This window comes from Neopsephotus bourkii, unplaced genomic scaffold (genome assembly GCF_033783945.1).
Source record: "Neopsephotus bourkii isolate Nb327-2 ecotype Australia unplaced genomic scaffold, CSIRO-AGI_Nbou_v1 NB_532, whole genome shotgun sequence".
NCBI lineage: Eukaryota > Metazoa > Chordata > Aves > Psittaciformes > Psittacidae > Neopsephotus > Neopsephotus bourkii.
The window spans coordinates 1,443,770-1,463,443 of record NW_026901033.1 but is presented as its reverse complement, the minus strand read 5'-3'; the positions used below and the strand labels follow the sequence as shown (position 1 = coordinate 1,463,443).

Genomic DNA, 19,674 nt, shown 5'->3' with positions numbered 1-19,674 from the left:
ACAGTGCTCCCAAAGCCGTGGAACTTGGCGTCTGCCCGTCCCTTTCGCTGCCTCACCTTTGCATACCGTGGCTTAAACATTTACAAGTCCTTTCCTGCCTCCAAATCAAGTTTGCTTACCTGGCGTGAATCATGTTTCTATACACATAAAGCCTCCACTGGTTTCGCTTTCTTTTCCCCACCTTTGAGCGTACAAAGCTTTTTCTCTTAGCCTTTTATTTTGCCCGGCTTTGTTGAACAAACCCTGTCATGTTAATTGTCAGAAAGGTGACTGCTGCAGCAGTGGGGATGGCACCTGGGGGCTGTGTTCCGGTATTAGGGAGCACGCTGTTGAGCCTGGAGAAGGGAGGGCTGCGTGGAGACCTCAGCAGCTTCCAGTGTCTGAAGGGGGCCTATAGGGATGCTGGGGAGGGACTCTTCATTAGGGACTGTAGTGATAGGACAAGGGGTAATGGGTTAAAACTGAAACAGGGGAAGTTTAGATTGGATATAAGGAGGAAATTCTTTCCTGTAAGGGTGGTGAGGCACTGGAATGGGCTGCCCAAGGAAGCTGTGAATGCCTCCTCTCAGCCTGAATGGTGCAATACGCTCACAACTTCGTAAACGTTTAACTGCCGAACCGGCACAAACAAGCCGGTCAAGCAGCCCGTGAGGCGGAGCACAGCAGCAAAGCTTTCCGGAACACACCTCCCGCGGTGCCCTAAGGCTTTACCCGCACCGTAAAGCTATATTCGCTGCAGGCAGTGTGAAAGGAGACGCCAGTGCCCCCCCCCTCAGCCCCAAACACAGGAACGGCGCCATCTTCCCCATTCGCCGCTGCCTCCACCGCCACTGAGGCGAACCGACAGCCCCGCCGCTTCACTTCCCCTCACGGCGGCGGCGGCGCTCGGCTTGGGGGCCGAGGTGAGGCGCTGATTGGAAGTTGACCCCGGCATGCCTCGCCTCCATTGGTGGATAGCGCTGAAAAGGCGTGGCCTCGCGGCGCCCCTGGAGCGTGTGATTGGGCAAGGAGGTGGGCTTCGAGGCTGAGGCAGGCGGGGATTGGCAGGGCCGGTTGCCTCGGTTACGGGTAGCGGCGCTCCAAGATGGCGGAGGAAGCTACGGGTGGCGGCGGGGTCAAGCGAGGGGACCGAGACCGGGACCGGGACCGAGAGCGGGACCGGGACCGGGATCGGGATCGGGACCGGGATCGGGACAGGGATCGGGACCGGGATCGGGATCGTGATCGGGACCGGGATCGGGATCGGGATCGGGATCGGGATCGGGATCGTGGCCGGGATGAGGAGTGCGCAGCGGAGCGGGGCCCGGGCGCGGCCTATCACATGTTCGTGCTGATGGAGGAGCTGCTGGACAAGCTGAAGCTGCTGAACTACGAGGAGGAGGCCCTGCGGCGCCACAACATGCGGCCGCTCTCCAGGTGCCCCTGGCCCGCTGCGCTGGGCGGCGGGCGGCGGCCTGGCCCCGAACGCGTTCGAGTGGCTGCGGGCGAGGGGGGCGGCTGGGGCCGGGGGCCGCGCTGCCTGGTACAAAGCTCCACACGGGGGGGGCCCCTCGCGGCCAGGCCTGCGGCGAGAAGCGGATGGGAAGCCCCGGCGTGCGGTTCCACCTCTGTGTCAGGGATTAAGGAAGGCTGGGTCTCAGGTGACAGAGCCGAGTGGGAACCAGTCAGCTGCATGGCGTCAGGCTTTCTAAACGGGAAGTCTCTCTGAATGGTGGGGTGTGGGAAGTGAATAGTGACTTGAGCTTCCCTGCCCGCACTAGGTGTTGAGTATTGGAGTGACAGTGTATCTGTGCAAGAAATAGTTTACCCTAAATGCGTTTCTTGTATTCAAGGTAACTGGTTGTGGGGTGTGTGTAAGGGGGCCTGCCCCCACTGTGTTTAAGCCTGTTTTTAACATATCACATACTTGTTTCATCTGTAATTTCTTTTTGATTATGGTAGGAGGCAGGGAACTTGGGTAAATGGGACCACTGTGCTCCCAACATTCACTTGGCCAAATAACTCAAACCCGTATGTGTCAGCCAGGCTCCACTGCAGCATGTCACAGTGTGACTTTCCATAGGGACAGTTTGGTATCAGGTGACAAGTAGTCCAGATTATTACCTTGTTGGGAAAGAGGCTTGAGTATGAGTGCAGTGGCTATGGGCTGGTTTTAGCCAGCTGTCAGATCATCAGTACATTTGGAACAAGGAAGTAAACCTTTGTTCATGACTGTAAAGGGAAGCATTTGGTTCTGACTTACACTTCTGGGGGCCTGACTGTGTTCTGACTACTGAATTCTTGTTAGGACCACATCTTTCCATTTAGCGTGATCCAAAGAATATCCAGTCTGTGTACCTTGCTCTCTAAAGCAATCCACATCACAGTAGGTGGGGATGGGTGGAAAGATGGCTTCAAAACCCTGCTCCTGATCTGGCCTAATGCACTGATTTAGGTACATCAGCCTCTTGCCACTTCTAAGGAGTGTGGGAAGAGGTTTGGGGAACTGGAGCAAAAGGGACTGGTTGTATTGCTCTTGTCAGGAAGAGTGTTTGAGGATGCTGAGAAGATAACAGCAGGTGAAGTTACTGTGCATAATCATAGAATAGTCAGGGTTGGAAAGGACCTTAAGATCATCCAGTTCCAATCCCCCTGCCATGGGCAGGGACACCTCACACTAAACCATGTCAGCCAAGGCTTTGTCCAACCTGGCCTTGAACACTGCCAGGGATGGAGCATTCACAACTTCCTTGGGCAACCCATTCCAGTGCCTCACCACCCTCACAGTAAAGAATTTCTTCCTTACATCCTATCTAAACTTCCCCTGTTGAAGTTTGAACCCGTTACCCCTTGTCCTGTGTCATGGATGAGGCCAATATGCAGAAAGAGGCCATACCTCTTCAAGCAATGAGGCTTCTGTAAGTTTGTTCTCTCCTCCTCAAGGAAGGGCCATTCAAGTTTTCCTGCAGTCACTTGCTGTCACGATTTCTTATTTTTAAGGAGGCAGAGTCTCTTAATAGGCTTTTAATTAATGGTGGTATTTTATGATGTGATGGGATGGATTCTGCATCCCTTAAATAGGAGCAGAGTTGAGCTCATCATGACTTGAGACTGTTCAGGTAAATAAGAGGGGTAACTTGTGCTTATGTGGAGATGTTAGTTTGGTGGTGTTTAACTGAAGCTACGTAATCCTGCTGGCAGGGGAGGGGAGTACCCTGTTTCCATGTGATTCCTTGGAGTTCTGATGTTTATTATTAGCTTAATCAAACAGATGAGCTGCATGTAGAAAACTTAGTCTACTGTTCTGTTATGTGTGAAACTAGACATCCTGAATTTAGTTCAGGCAGATCACTCATTGAAAGACTCAGTTAAAGAAGCTGCTCTCTAGCCTGTGCTGCTATGATGCCGTAATAGCATGAGGAGCCCAAAATAGTTACCATCCTTTTCTTCTGTTTAAACAGGCACTACTTTGCACTGCCCACTAATCCTGGAGAGCAGTTCTTCATGTTCTGCATGCTTGCTGCCTGGCTGATCACTAAAGCAGGACATCCCTTCGAACAGCCCCAGGAATATGATGATCCCAATGCGATAATATCCAACGTACTCTCGCAATTGCGATCGTTTGTAAGTGTTGAACTTGCTGGGTTTCCCCAGGGTATTTCAAGCATGTGCATGGCCTTCAGAAACACTTCTGTCTGGTGTTCCTAAGGGCTGGGCAGATTTTCCTATCTAGAAGTTTGTTAATTAGTTAACTGGAAGTTCATATGGTCTTTACCTACTTGCTGGGGTTTTGCCACTACAAAATTATGTATGATTCCAGTTAGTTTTGTTCCACATTCTGTGAAATGGATTAATCTGGCTTACTTCTTGTAGTGCCACAGAGGTTTCTCTTGTACAGCAGTCTAATTTACAATGACTTGATCTGGGAAGTTTACACGGTGCTTGTGATCCCGCTTCTGGCACAGTCAGCGATAAAAGTCACGGTGAAGGAAATGGTCTAGAATTATGTTCGTGTTTTCCTCTACTAGTTTATTGTTGTTGTGAAGGAGTAAAAGGTTGCACAAACTGCCAGGAGCTATAGGGATTTTTTTCAGTATTAAAGAAAACAAACCCAAAGGTCAGGAGAATATATCAGCTTATGGGAAGTATGCACGATTACACTGTGGTGCAACTGTGAATGATCAGAACACTGTTCTCTAAAGGACTTAAACCATAAACAGAAATGCTTATTCTGCAGAACAGCAGTAAATAAAACAAGGAACAAACAAGGCAGTGTTGAAAGTCTCAGTACCTGAGTTTCTCCGTGGTTCTTACCTTGCCACCACATCACTTGTACACTTGACCATCTAGTTCCCTTCTGACTCTTCTCCTTCCTTATGACTATGCTTTTACCAGGTGCTTGAAGACTTCTGCATCTGTTCCTTGGCTTGTTCTGTTTTCCTTTATGTTTGCCTGGCTGGAACTGCATGGGGGAAGAATATGAATTAGCATTAGTAAAATCTTCATGCACGATGGATGCTTTGGGTTTAGTGTAAAAAAATCTCGTTACTTGGGTTGATGGGCAGCACTAGTAAACAGCATATCTCTTTGTTTTAGGGAAGGCCTGTGGATTTTCCTCCCTCAAAATTGAAGGCAGGTTGTGGAGAGCAAGTGTGTTATGTTCTTGATTGTTTGGCTGAAGAAGCCTTGAAATACACCGGTTTTAGCTGGAAAAGGTATAGTACACTTTTAAGACTTCTCCCTTATGCATTGTTTTCCAATAAACAAATATAAGTTGTAATTATAAAGACAAAACATAGTAATGACTATAAATGTCTTCCTTGATGTTTCATAAGATGCAGAATTTTACTAGGCTTGAAGCAGTGGGACCAATTAGTTCCTATTGCAATGTCACACAATTTAGTCTGCCACCACCAAGGATGAGTTTGGGCTGTTACTAAACTTAGCTATCAATAAAGATCTGAATGATGACTCTATTTTGGTCATTTTCCTATGCACAACTTCTTGTTAATCTGTTACAAGTAGTCTACAGTAACTTGGAGTATTTAACGGGAAGGATATCTTGGGAGAAATGAGATGACACATAATTTCAAGTACATGAAAATTTAAGTGTTCCTTACTTCACTCCTTCCCTGTTCCCTATGTAATGTCTACCTTGGAAATACTTCACTGTTACTTAGGTTCAGTACACACATTCAGCTGTAGGCTGAAAAGAAGTGTGATGACTTGCACTTGAATTTTAAGAGGTTAGACCAAAAGGGAAAACAAATCAAAAGTTACTCCCCAGATGCTTTTGTAGTATGAATATACTGTACTGCTTGGAATAGTAACTAACCCTTACTTTTAAGACAGATAAACAAAGACTTTTAAGGCTGTTAGTTTTATTTAACTATGAGACACTAATCACTTGTCTAGTCATATTCCAAATCATCCATAGTTCTCATAAAATGGTTTGTTTGCTTAGGAGCAATTTACAGAGGTATTTATCATTTACTGTGTTTAAAAGCTCTGTTGTCCTTTGAAATAATTCAGGCCAGCATATCCAACAGAAGAGCTAGAAGAAGAGGAGATAACAGAAGATGATGCAGAATTAACACTTAATAAGCTTGAAGAGGATGTTGTGGTAGGTTTACCTGACTGGTTTTGATTGTAATTGGTGAACTATGAGGAAATATTTGTTCATAGCTCATTTTATTCATCTTTATTTAAGAAGTCTTTTCTATTAGTGGTTCTGTTGCCTTTTTTATTTTCCTTCATCTCCACTCCTGCATCATCAGCTTTCCTGTAGAGTTTTTCTGTTTCCTTTCAGATAAGATTATTAACTCTTTGGGAGAGACCATTTGTTCTTATGTGCATTTATAGTTAATGGAAGGTGAAGTGGAATCTAACTATACATTAAAATTACACAGATTCAAAATTCATAGAACCATAGAATAGTCAGGGTTGGAAAGGACCTTAAGATCATCCAGTTCCAACCCCCCTGCCATGGGCAGGGATACCTCCCACTAAACCATGGCACCCAAGGCTTCATCCAACCTGGCCTTGAACACTGCCAGGGATGGAGCATTTACAACCTCCCTGGGCAACCCATTCCAGTGCCTCACCACCCTCACAATAAAGAATTTCCTCCTTATATGCAATCTAAACTTCCCTGTTTAACCCATTACCCCTTGTCCTCTCACTACAGTCCCTAATGAAGAGTCCATCCCCAGCATCCCTATAGGCCCCCTTCAGATACTGGAAGGCTGCTATGAGGTCTCCACGCAGCCTTCTCTTCTCCAGGCTGAGCAGCCCCAACTTTCTCAGCCAATCTTCATATGGGAGGTGCTCCAGTCCCTGATCATCCTCGTGGCCCTGCTCTGGACTTGTTCCAACAGTTCCATGTCCTTGTTTGTTTTCTGCCGATACAAGCTGTTGATGTTAAATCAAATTTCAATCCCTGTTTACAGAATTGGCTAATATTTGGTAAAATCTGTCCAGCACTTACTTAATAGAGTGCTCACTATTGTAACTCAGATTTCAGTGAAATAGGAAACATTAACTTTTGGTACGTAGTCGTCTAAAGTTCTGGGAACAGAGTAGATGGAAAAGAACTACTGGAAGGGGAGCATTTGATTAAAAACACCAGCAAAGACCTAAATAAAGGTTGCAGAATTGTTTCTGTAGACAAAGGTCATGGCATCTCATCTCTGTATATTCCATTAATGGAATGGTAATATCCCGTCGCCCACTCTTTACCAAGCTGCGTGGTTCGCTTGATACACTGGAGGGAAGGAATGCCATCCAGAGGGACCTTGACACGCTTGTGAGGTGGGCTGATGCCAACCTCATGAAGTTTAACCATGCCAAGTGCAAGGTCCTACACCTGGGTCACAGCAATCTCAGACACAGCTACAGGCTGGGCAGAGAAGAGATTCAGAGCAGCCCTGTGGAGAAGGACTTGGGGGTGTTGGTCAATGAGAAAATGAGAAAAACATGAGCCGGGTTCAGTGTGCACTTGCAGCCCAGAAAGCAACTGTGTCCTGGGCTGCATCAAAAGGAGCGTGACCAGCAGGTCGAAGGAGGTGATCCTGCCCCTCTGCCCTGCTCTCATGAGACCTCACTTGGAGTATTGTGTACAGTTCTGGTGTCCTCAACATAAAAAGGACATGGAGCTGTTGGAACAAGTCCAGAGGAGGCCACGAGAATTATCAGGGACTGGAGCACCTCCTGTATGAAGATCGGCTGAGAAAGTTGGGGCTGTTCAGCCTGGAGAAGAGAAGGCTGCGTGGAGACCTCACAGCAGCCTTCCAGTATCTGAAGGGGGCCTATAGGGATGCTGGGGATGGACTCTTCATTAGGGACTGTAGTGACAGGACAAGGGGTAACGGGTTAAAACTTAAACAGGGGAAGTTTAGATTAGATATAAGGAGGAAATTCTTTCCTGTAAGGGTGGTGAGGCACTGGAATGGGTTGCCCAGGGAGGTTGTGAATGCTCCATCCCTGGCAGTGTTCAAGACCAGGTTGGACGAGGCCTTGGGTGAGATGGTTTAGTGTGAGGTGTCCCTGTCCATGGCAGGGGGGTTGGAACTTGATGATCTTAAGGTCCTTTCCAACCCTGGCTATTCTATGATTCTATGATTCTACGACTCTGCCAAATAAGCCTTTCTGTGTGCTTTGAAATACTTTCTACCAAGAAGATGGCGAGGATCAGCTGTTTTATTTATTCCTTTTTATCTGTAATAATTACATTGAATTTGTCTAGGAAGAAGCCTATGAAACATACCTGTATGTTCAAATATGCTTTTAGGACTTACTGGTGGATAGGTGTTGAACAGAAGTTTGTTTCTTGCTGGTTGACTTTCTCAGAAGAGTATTTTATGAGAGATGGAGTCTCACTGTAAACTGGTGGCATAGTGTGATCACAAGACATTGTCTTTTTCACAGGCTTCTGTCAGCCTTGAAGTGAGTCTTTTTACTGCTGACTTAAGATGTTTCTGAAGTGGGAAGTTAGCTGAAGATAATGTGAAAATTACAAAAGGAAGTCAGTTTCACATCTGATTTCTCCCAGAGCTGATGAATCTTTGCAAAGTAAAATGTAGATGAAAACCAAAAGGCTGAAAGCTGTGAGGCTGGGAGTGCTCACTTGCTGTGTCAGTAAATAACTTGAGGAGACATCAGTTTCCTGGAGTGTTAAGGCCCAGCAATACTGGGTAGAAAATGCCACAATTATCCCATTTTTTGAGTTTACATTTTTCAACTGCTAAGGAAAAATTAAAGGTCATAAAAGCTGGAAATAAAGCACCAGTAATATTATCATATTGTTTTGATTAGAGCCCAAATTTATAAGTCTACAGGAATGCAACATCAACTGTTCCCTTTTCTTCTTCCTCTCCTCACAGTTTTCCTATGTATTGTGTTATTCCTCTCAATTGTACCAGCCAAAACAAATTCCAGCCTTTTATTCTTAGCTTTCATACAACATGCAGATACTGTGACGTGGATGTCTGGGTTCATTTTTACCAGCTTTGGAGTCTCCATAGGAAAAGGTCTTGAATAATTCTAAGAAGAGTAAGAGACATTCTGTATTGCATATCTGACCAGCCTCCAAAATGTAAGCTGTTGGCTAAAAGCTTTAAATATGAAAACAGCCAGCAGTCTGCTCTTTTCTGTGTCTCATTAAGGTCTTAGCTGTTTAAGCTGGGAAGTAGGGATGAAACAGTTCACTAAAGCACAACTGAAACCCTTCAAAGAACTTCTGGATTTGCTTGCACCTCTGTTAGCTTTTCCAAGTTTGTAAGTTAATGAAACTATTGAGCTGGGATTATACCAAGTGGATCGTCACTTTTTAATGGTTCTATGGATATTAATTATATGCCAGTGTCAATTTTTTCACCAGTCCGTTGTTGCTGCCAATATATTGATGTGTCCTGGATGTATTAGCTGTATCCATGATTGAATTTAGCAGTATTTCTAGTAGTTAAATTCTAACAACAAGGTTCATTGATTGTGCTTTGGTTTTGATTCTTCTGACTAGAGACAAGCCTAGTGCTGTAAATCTTAGGGATTGAGTAGTCCATTTTAGGAAGAAAAGCATTAACCAGTGAGGCCAGGTGTGCCAGGTAATCTGCACAGTTTGGTTTCTCAGTTCTGACAGCTAGTCTTGTTGTTATGGTAGTGTTGTAGTGTGTTCTTCTAAGTGCTGCACAAATATATGTTGCCCTATAAGCAAAAGATAGTCCCAGTCAAGGTGCCATTAATTTCTTGCAGCTATTCAGGGGACTGGGGGCATGCCAGAAGAAAATGAACGTGTTCCCTGTTAGTTAAAAACTAGGTAACATAGGGGAATAAGCTCCCAGGTTTTTACTGAGTCTTAAAGGGTTCTACTTAAGACCTGTGTTATTGTAGCTTTCATGATTTGTCTGGAAAGGAGGTGGCTGGTGGAATTTGACTTTGGTGGAAAAGATGGTTCATAGAAGAACTACAGAAGGACAGCATGTATAAGGGTGAAGTGTGTGCATGATAAAATGGCAGGTGACATTCAGTATAAACAGAGAGTAATGCACAGAAATAGCATCTTTGACTTATGCAGTGATGGACTCTGAGCTGATTGTGGTCACTGAGAAATGCAATTTTGAGACGATAATAGAGAATTCTATAAAACCATCAGCCCAGTGTGTAGTGTCATGGGCAAGAGAACAAATCGATTGCCTCAGTTTGAATTGTATCATTTTGTGTGCTTAAAATGTGGTATCGTTCTGTAGCTCCAAAGATGCAGTGCAAAAAAACATCTTGAAAACTATGTTTGCATCTGCTTGTGGTTTGCTTTGGTTTTATTTTTAATGCAGAGCTTTCAGAAACCCGTAAGAAATAACAGTTATCATCCAGCTATTGATAATGGCCCATTTGAAGTGAGAGTGCTTAGGTTTGGGTTGGTTTAGTTTTTAAATGATGTGTCTTTAGAAGAATTCCCCTGAGGGAAATGTGGGCTCGCTTTTATCTTGCACCTCATCCCAGATACTGTCTCCTCATGAGATTTTAAGTAAATGCAAACTCCATTTGCCATAAACTCTTCACGTCTTGTTTTGCTCAGAAATGCAGAATTTAATACTCCTTGTCCTGTGCTCCTGCAAAATGAAAGGATGGAGGAAGATTGCTCATTACTTACTGAAGTTTGACTTTGCAACTTTTCTGCAGGAAGAAGAGTCAGACAGTGAAGAAAATTTTATTGACCTGAATGTTCTACAGGGACAAACGTACAGATCAGTAAGTTGTTACCAGCAGTCCTCTCTCTTGAGATTTTGACATCTGTAGCAGCAATTTCTTGCTGTTGTATTTAAGTGTGAAAATCTTTTCTATAGACTAAACTTGGGGAAGCATTCCAACTGAAATGCATCAGCTTATTTGAAACAGAAATGTGCAGCCAGTTTCTAAACTGAAATTACTGCAAGGTTGCTGGACACATTTGCAAGAAATTATTGCAGACTTTTAGGGAAGCGTGGTATTTGTTTCTTAAATATATTTTAAACCCCCCCCCCCCAGCTATTTCTGCTATTTATTGTTATTTCTTATTATACACATTTGATTCTTTTCCATTTTCTTTGATGAGAAAATATTTTGATTACTAATCGTTATGCATTCAAAGAAAGCTATTAAAGACATCTGTTACCTCATTCTGGATATAAATATTTTCTCTGAATATGAATACTGTAAGCTATTGTAACATGATTTCTAATAGCTCTCAATGATCAAAGTGATGATACTTTGCATATAAGCTTTGTGATTCTTACACAGGACATGAATGACACTCCAAAGCATGAAGAGATTTTGCAGTCAATGACAGATGCAGTAGAGTGGAATCTGGAAGTGGAACGTGTGCTTCCACAGCTGAAAGTTACAGTCAGGACTGACAACAAGGTATGTGAGAATGGATTTGTGTGCATACACATGGCGATTAAAGCATGATTTCAATCAGTGTTGTTTCCTTACCATTTCTTCTTTTTGCTGTGCCAAATATTGTGAATAATGGGCTCTGCAGCACTATCTTGTCAAAAATTTTGTCATTTACTTCGACCCTGGAAGCAATAATTTTCAGTAGGTTCTTATTATATAGGAATTCTTTTTTCTGCTACTTCCAGGGCACCTTATTTCTATGTATTTATTTCCATATATTCATTCTGTGGAAACTTCTTAAACATTTCCAAGGGATTCACACTTTGAAAAATCATACCACCAGTCCAGTTTAGCAGCTGATGATTAAAACATCTTCCTGCAAGAGAGCTGATGAGCTGCTTATCTTCAAACTGTTCCGCTTGTCAGCCACATGAAACGTTAATTGTACGGAATTCATCTTGCTCAACTTTACGTGACAAGAAAGTAGGTCTGTACCTCTGATCTAGTCATCACGGGCTCTCCATAGGTTTAGCAAAAAGGAGTCGGTGCTTTTTGAACTGATTTTACTTGCCTATCCAGGTACCTGCCTCTTAGAAACGTGCATTTCCCTCCATAACCTATTTCAATGAGTCTGGAATGAGCATCTTAGAAATACTTGATTTATCTTTGGCAAACCTAGGGCCTACTTCTGTCATTGCCATATTCACTCTTTCTAGGAGCTTTTATAGCACACACAGATCTGCACAGTATCAAAACTATTCATTTCTAGTGATCTGTTAGTTGGGGTGTTGGAGCAATCTGCAGCATTGATACAAAATTCAATGAAAGATAATTATCTTGCCAAAAATAGGCTAAGCTCTCAACTGTCTGCTAAACTGCTTGCCTGTTTTACACTATACTGCATTCTTTCATGTGAAGAATTGCCTGGTTTGAGTCACCTTTCTGTGATTCTTGGCAAGCCCATCCATTACAGAGAACATGATGCTTGATTCTCACAGTAAGAAATTAAAACTGTAATAGGGACATACAGGGAAAATTAAAGCCACTGTAAGAACTGAGGTTTACTAGCCTGCAGTTAATGCACCATCTCTTGGCTTTAAGGAATATATATAAATGAGCATGAAAAGAGGATTCTTCTCTTTCTAGCTTCTGTGCTGTCATGCACAACAGCGCACAGTGAGGGAACTTTCTGAGCTGAACGGCTGTTGGAGGTGCTCGGCTGTGCTCTTCTGAGTTAGAGAGACAGAAAGACCAGAGCTTTGGTAGTTCTGTGTGTGTCCTATGCAGGGGGATAGCCTCACTTCAAATCAGCGTCACTGCCTGTGGTTGCAGGAGCATGCAGCTGTTTTAAGCCAGGATTTGTTCTTTACCTGTACCCTTTAAGTAGCTGTACCCTTCAGGAGCTCCAGGATAAGGAATTCCTATTGCTCAGCTGCTGCAGCCCAGCCCTCTGTGCCTGGGGACTCATGGGTCCCCTTCCCAGAGAGATGGATGCAACTGCTGCTTCTTTCCTGTTTTTGCAGGTTCAACTGGTAGTGAAGTTAAGCATGTATCACATAGAGACACAACAGACCTTGACATGGCCAGCTACACAGAGTGCCACAAACAAGGCGCCTTCTTCAGCAGCACTTGTAGGGTTCCCATAAAATACAGCCAAGCTTTCTTCCTCCTCTTCAGCTAATTGAGACTTAAGTTCAGTAGTGAAAGCACGCCCTGCCTTCTCTCTAGATTCAGGAGCACATGCACACATGCATATTCATGGCTCACTCAACTGTGGTCCTTTTTTCTGTCTGATCCCCCTGCCTGGCTCCTGGATGTTCTTAACTGTTTCATTGCTCTTCTACTTTTGGCTACTCCATCCTGATGCTTGCCAGCAAACAGATGGACACAGTCACGTTCTCAGCTTAAGGGCACTACATTTGTGGGTCCCCTGTGCCTGCCTCATATCCAGGCCTGGATATAGGGCCTGCTACTTGACAGCTAGTTCAGTTTTAAGTCTACTGTTGAATTTTATGCGTGCACAGCAGGTTTAGGGAAAATGCAAACACTTGCCTGTCTCCACCCCAGCAGCTGGCACCAGCAACACAGGCTGGTGACCTGCAGTCCCACTCCAGCTGCTGGCTCTGAGTCCCGTATTTGCTTTACTCACACTGCTCCTTCCCAGTGCTTGGATTTTGGAATACACGCCAGTAATGCCTTGGTGGCCAGGACCCTCACCTCCTCCTGCGGCTGGCACCAAGACCTGCCACTCTCTCTGCCTGCAGACACCACAGGCCTGGGGCATCTGCAGGCCTGGCCTGATTCCAGTTGCTAGCCCCATATGCCCTCTCACCAGCAGCTGGCACTTAGTCATTGCAGCACTCATACACACACGGGATAAAGAGTGTGACTGCACGTAAATGTAGTTTTAAAGTTTTAATAAGAAGATGACCCAGACTGCAGTGACCAGGCACAGGGCTCAGTCAGACAAGTGGAATGACTGGCAGCAGTTAACATGTGGCCAGCCCCTCTTGTACCCCTCTTTTCCCTGCTTTGTTCCTCACCAGGCCTCTTCCCCTGCATCTTGCTTCATCAGCTTACATAGTTGCACCAACCCTACCCTTCTCCAGAATATCCAGAACCTGCAGGTTTGCATTCTTGCCAGTTGCAAGGGCCAGGTTCACCTTCTTTGTAAGTGATGCTTGCAGCTTCTATCAAGCCTATCAGCTGGTCTAACTGATGAGCTTTGTTTCTGGATAGGTCTGGTTCTCCCTAGGTTTTGGTTTTTTCCCCTCCCTCATTTCCTTACCATCCTGTTTTGATAAGGCCCTTGATCAGATAATTGTACTGATACAAACATCACCCTCCCCATACCCTTTTCTGTTATTGTAACTAGCCAGGTTTATTTCTTGTTGCTGTCCCCATTATTGTTTGTCAGTTTTGTGCCTCTCTCTGTTTTGCTTGCCATCCTTTCTGACAAAGTCCTTCACCAGATAATCCTACTGGAGCAAACACTGTCCCTTTCCACCTATCCTTACAGTACCTGTTTTACAAGAGAGTCTCCTGAGGTTTGTCAAGTGATACAGATTTATTAACGTGAGTTGCTTTTGGTTTTGGGGTTTTCCACACCTAGACCAGTACAGTGCCAAAAACTTAGAAATCTGAAAAATAGTTTTTAGGGTATTCAGAAACACAATACTGAAATAACAGTAACTCTGCAGTGCTGCTGCTCTGCTTCATTTTGAGCCCTTGATTCTGTCTGCAGCTGTGCTTTGGGTTTGGGAGGTGTAAAAAGTTTGCACTGATAAGGAAAAATTGGTCACAAACCTTGGGAACTGGAATTGATTTCTGTGTGAAAGATGCCACCTCTTAAGTTAAACCAGCAGCTTTTCTCATCGCCCATCCCTGAGCCCATGGATGATTCCTATGACCTAGAAGCTGAAAGTAATTTTCCTGATCCTAATTTTGACCCACTATCAAAAAACAAGTTTAGGTATTTCTGCCTCTATCATTTCTTTCCTATCTCTCCTGGTAATAGTAGGGGCTGCGTAGAAAAGGAAGATCTGGAACTGGTAGTTGCTGGGCATTTGAAGCACTCATTTTGTCTAAGAATAAGGTGAACTCATGCAGCTGTAATCAGTAGTTTCAATATTTGTGCCCAGAGTGGTTTCAAACAGAAATAGTTCCACGAAGATCAAACAGACTCCAAAAAGCATAGCTACTGTGATGTTAGAGAGATGTCACTGTTTGTGTATGGATCTGAGTGTCACGTGGAACATTTAGGAGGGTTGTAAATTGTGTCACATTAATCAAGTGCCTCTGGATACGAACATGGCACAGGCAGTATGATGCATGGTAATAGTATAAAAGAGAACTGACCCTGCCTTGCATACCAGCCTTTGTTTAGTAACCAGAGAAAGATAAAAGTTGTACTGACCTATGTTTTACTTTGTGGCATCTTTTTCAGGATTGGAGGATTCATGTAGATCAAATGCATCAGCATAAGGATGGAATTGAATCTTCTTTGAAAGAAACCAGGGTATGTCTTGTATGTGCAGAACATTTCACTGCTCTGTCAGTAGTTTTCTTTCCTCTTTAATTTGATAGATGTTAAGAGCTAGACTGATTTTTTTCCTCTATGCTAACACTGTAAAACACAGTAATGGTGATTAGGGACAGTGGGACTGGCAAAATACCTGATGGGAAAGAGTTGTATATGTGAGGTTTAACAGAAATACTAGGGTTCTTTAATGTATGCATTATCGTAAGTACATCCTGGCTACAGAGGGCAAAATAGAATTCTACAGTAACACAATCTGAAAACAAGTGCTGGTAAATAAAATCTAATAGGTCAAATGCTGTTTTTAGACTAACTCACTGTCATTGACGTTTATAATTAATGGAGGGTGAGTGATGGAAGCAGTAGAGCTTGAAGTACATGGTTTTGATGTGGGAAAACTATAACACATTAGGAATAATCTTTTGTTGGCTAAACACAGCATTTCTGTACTATTTTCCTCTCTTATGTGTAGGTTTCCATATCTGTTCTTAATTACAGCACCATTCTAATACCCTTTGTGTATTACCTGTATGCTCTCAACTCACAATATGATTTTCTAGGGTTACCTTGACAAACTCCATAATGAAATCAGCAAAACATTGGAAAAGATCAATAGCAGGGAAAAGTACATCAACAATCAGCTGGAGCACTTGGTTCAAGAGTACCGTTCAGCACAAGCCTTGCTGAGTGAGGTAATGCACTGATCTTTTGTTGTTGCCTTCTCTAGTATTAACTTGCTATTAAGTAAGAGTGAAAGCAAAAAAGATTTAGCTGGTGAATTGTGTTGGATTTAAAGCAGAGGAAATGTTGATTTTTCTGTCGAATTATATAGTTTTCAGCTAAACTAGCAGTTTTTATTCAGCTGTTCTACAGGGGAAAGTAAATGGGTTTTTTTGCCTGGATAGTACGTAAATCTGTTGCCAGTCTTAAGCAGCTAGTAAATTGCTAGTTCTGCTTTCCCTGTGAAGTTCACCCATCTGTGATGAGTGGGAAAACTACAGTCTTAGTCCAGCACTCATCTCTTACATTGATTACTTGTGCTAATGTGCACAAAGCACTCTGATTACTTCTTTGCTTCATTTGATTTTTATGCCAAAAGGGTGCTGTTTGGGAAGCTTTTTGATCCCCTAGGTAGGAGGCCTGTAGAAGCTGCTATTTGGCTAGCCCTCCTATAAGTGGGTATGGTGTCAAAATAAGGCTAACAGGATTTGACCTTTTGTGCTTTCTCTTTGCCTTACTGTTAAACTTTAAGAAACTGCAAGATCATAATTTGCTGTTGACAAAGGAGTGTTCTTGGTTTGCAGGACTCAATTCTGCCTGTATTCTGGTAAATTATGTTTATTTCCTCACGTAAACGATTGGAAAACGTATTTATTCTGTGTGTATTAGGACTATTACAAGTCTTAAAACTGCTTTAATGAAATTATCTTTCAAAAAGAAAGACAGTCATTAGAGGGGCTGATGTTTCAGGCCTGTCCTTTTATATGTGTAGTGCTGTAAACGTCATTGGGACTTTGTGGGAGAGTTTCTAGAATTGGGATGTGTGAGAGCAAATTTGGGTGTTCTCTCTAAGCTGTCTGCATGCATTTCTTCAGCTTTGTCATTACAGCAAAAACCCTGTTTCTTTCCAGGCTAAAGAGAAGTACCAGGAGGGAAGTGGAGGAGTAACTGAAAGGATTAAAGTGCTCTCTGAGGTAAAACACATCTTTCTTTTGCTTATTTTAAATCAGAGTTGGTATTTAGTGACTGCAGTTTTATGAACTCAGCTCTTTCTGATTTGTTCTCTGTTAATCTGTTTGTTCAGTAGATGTGATATAGTCCAGTCCCTAATATTTAAACCTGGGCTGTCATTGATTTTTAACTTGTGAATTGGGCAAACTATTGCGAGATCTTAATTTCCTCAGTTTGTAAAAGATGGTAAATGTTCTGTATTGTAGAACATGTATCCTAGGATTACTGAGGATTAATCAAGTTGTGGCCATAAATTCTTTGTAAGAAGGAAAGTTTAACTCTTCTTTTTAGTTAAAATTAATCATTGGAACCTTTCCTCTTCCAAGCACTTAAAAGCAAATATTTGACTAAATGGTAACTTTTCTGTATTAGTTAAATTATCTTAATACCTGAAACTGGTTTTCTGTTTGGTTTGGGGGGGGCTTTGGGTTTTTTTCTTTGTTTTTTGTTTGGGGTTTTGGGGGTTTTTTTTGGTTGTTCTTTTTTAAATCAGTGCCCTGACAAATGTAAAGAGAAATCCACAGGTTTTTCCTAGCTGCCTCCATATGTCGAGTGCTTCGTGGCATCTCGTTCACATCTATTGCCTGACTGACAAATATTCCAACCCTTTGTCCAATTCAGAAATCAGATTTTTAACGGCTCTGTTGTTTGGGTTTGAAAACCCCACTTTATTCATTAGACACGTTATAAAGTGGATAGTCACCTAAAAGAGATCACACTGTAAGAATGTGCTGGAACTTGTAAACCAAGTTTGAGATGTGTTAGAATAGAACAGGTCTGTTGGAAGCAACCTACAGCAACCATCTAGTCCAGCTGCAGTGGGTGATACAGCAGTTTATCAGTTTTCTAGCAAAGATGTCAGAGTGTATGGATCCTTCATAGTTAGAGCTTCTTTCTATTTTACACTTACTTCTTTAAGCTTAAAAAAGAGTCCTTTACAATGACTTCAGGTTTATAACGTGTTCGTGCTTCCAGAAGGAAAGCTGGCATGGTCATTTGGTGAATCAAGATTCAGCAAATGTACATGCAAATGTCTGTGGGGGTATTGCTTCCAATTTTCCATCCATCATACTGTAACACTTACACTGTTTTCGCTGGTTTGGGATCTGCAGAGTCTCAGTAACACCACATTGTATGGCCAACTTGCTACTCTCTTTGCTGTAATTTGTACAGCAATAGTTTACTGAAATGAAATTTTGCTTCATCTTTGAAAAGAATTATTCCTCCATTTACAACAACAAAGATTAGTTAATTTTCTTTTAACTAATGCAGTTAGTCAGCAGAGAACTTTACATTGGGGTTTTTTTTCTATTTGAAATTCATCTGGTTTAAGAAAAAAATATCTATTTTAAGATTACAGAAGCATTAGAAAGAGTAAAGCAGGAAACGGAAGAGAAAGGAAGCAGTATGACTGATGGTGGTAAGTATGTTTTTGCCTCAAACCAAACACCCATTTTCTCAGTGACAGTTACATAACTTGGCCTTTGTAAAAGAAAAACAAAACTAGATCAGAGTGAGTGACTAGCCTGAAATAGCAATATTAAAATGGTGAAAGGTGTCTAAGACAATCAGGAGTCTAAACCTCTTTGAAAAGGTTTTGTAAGCTTGCAGAAGGTAGAGATGCCAGGATCTCCCCCTTTGGTAAGTTATTTGTAAACACTGGAAGAAAGAACAAGGGGTTTGTTTCTGCTTGGAATAGTTATTTGAAGAGTTATCAACCCGCTGGGAGAAATGATCACATTACAAGTTCAAGCCCTTTTGCTCTAAAATAGTTACTGGTAGTAGCTGGTAGATTCCCTGACTATGGCTGGCTGGAGTCAGTGTGAAAACTCATTTTGGTGTCTTGATATTTAGACTTATTTTATATTTAAACTGCATAACATTTGTTTCAGGCTCGGGATTTGGTTGTTTGAGGTGTTTTTCTGCTAAATGCATTGTTGCAAATGTTGAAGGAGTATGAATGCAGAAATAAATCGATGCATGTTACAGTAGGGCTAAATATGCAAGCTATATCCATATTTAACTGTAACCATTACAGTTACTTTAGTTAAGTAGTTGTAAGTGTTATTGCTTAAGGAAATTTAGTGCACCCTTGCTTCACTGCAGAGGAGCTGCTTGCCTGCCTCACAATACCTTTTCTATATTATGGCATGGCCAAGGGGTCAGGATAACATCTAAGGAGCACTATGATGCAGCAGCAGCATCCCTCTGGTGATATTAGTGGGAAGTGAGGGATGAGAAACAAAGTATGGAGCACAACCCAGTTTAATAGCTTATCACAGGTAAGTTGTGAATGTGACTTCAGTTCTCTATGAAACCCCAAGTCAGGTATCAGCATGAAGCTTTCAGCTGAGCAAAACACATCATTGACAAACCTGTCTCAATGTTGATGCACACCTTTATGCAGATCTTAGATGTCAAGAAGACAGCAAAATTGCCATTGCCTATTTCTACCTTTAAAGTGTCTTGCTTATAAAAAATGACGTATCAGTGCAACCATGTCTTTGGAGTAGAATGCCCTTTTGTTCCTTCAGCTCTTCAATTTGAAGGTGTAAATTGTAGAAAATAATGCTTTTGTGTGAAGTAGCTGACAGAACTGCCCTGTTTATGTATATGTATTTCTTCTTCAACAGCTCCTCTAGTGAAGATTAAACAGGCCTTAACAAAACTGAAGCAAGAAACCATTCATATGAACATACAAATTGGTGTGATGGAACACACATTACTCCAGTCAAAGCTGAAAGAGAAATCCAATATGGCTAGAGATATGCATGCAGCGATGATTCCTGAAGCCACAGTAGGTGCCTATTAAAATTGTTTGGAGCTGATGTGGTTTGCCCGAAATACAGTTTTTCTACTGTTTGATAATTCAGAAGTTTCCTTTTTGTTGGGGGAGGAAAGCTTTCTTTCTTATTTTTCACAAGATGCTTGCCATGCCCTTTTAAGAAGCAACACGCACACTTTGGACTGAACATGAAACCATTTGTAGCTTTGTGCTGTAAAGATTTACTGCAGATCCCTTCTGAATATGCTAATAAATTCTTATTAATGAA

General features: G+C 42.6%; 1 protein-coding gene across 1 annotated transcript; it reads left to right on the top strand.

Annotated features, from left to right (window-relative positions):
* Positions 1-1,078: 1,078 nt before the first annotated feature.
* Positions 1,079-19,674, top strand: IFT57 (intraflagellar transport 57). Its single transcript, XM_061350592.1, has 11 exons — positions 1,079-1,416; positions 3,441-3,603; positions 4,576-4,694; positions 5,512-5,602; positions 10,156-10,224; positions 10,753-10,875; positions 14,798-14,869; positions 15,451-15,582; positions 16,522-16,584; positions 17,975-18,041; positions 19,255-19,674. Exons 1-11 carry the CDS (start codon positions 1,085-1,087, stop codon positions 19,431-19,433), a joined length of 1,410 nt encoding a protein of 469 aa, XP_061206576.1. The 5' UTR covers positions 1,079-1,084; the 3' UTR covers positions 19,434-19,674.

Bases quoted from the DNA above. Each gene is read 5' to 3' on its own strand.
- IFT57 (XM_061350592.1), top strand. From the start codon at position 1,085: ATGGCGGAGGAAGCTACGGGTGGCGGCGGGGTCAAGCGAGGGGACCGA. The intron at 3,604-4,575 runs GTAAGTGTTGAA...TCTTTGTTTTAG, and splicing joins TCTCGCAATTGCGATCGTTT to GGAAGGCCTGTGGATTTTCC. The intron at 4,695-5,511 runs GTATAGTACACT...GAAATAATTCAG, and splicing joins ACCGGTTTTAGCTGGAAAAG to GCCAGCATATCCAACAGAAG.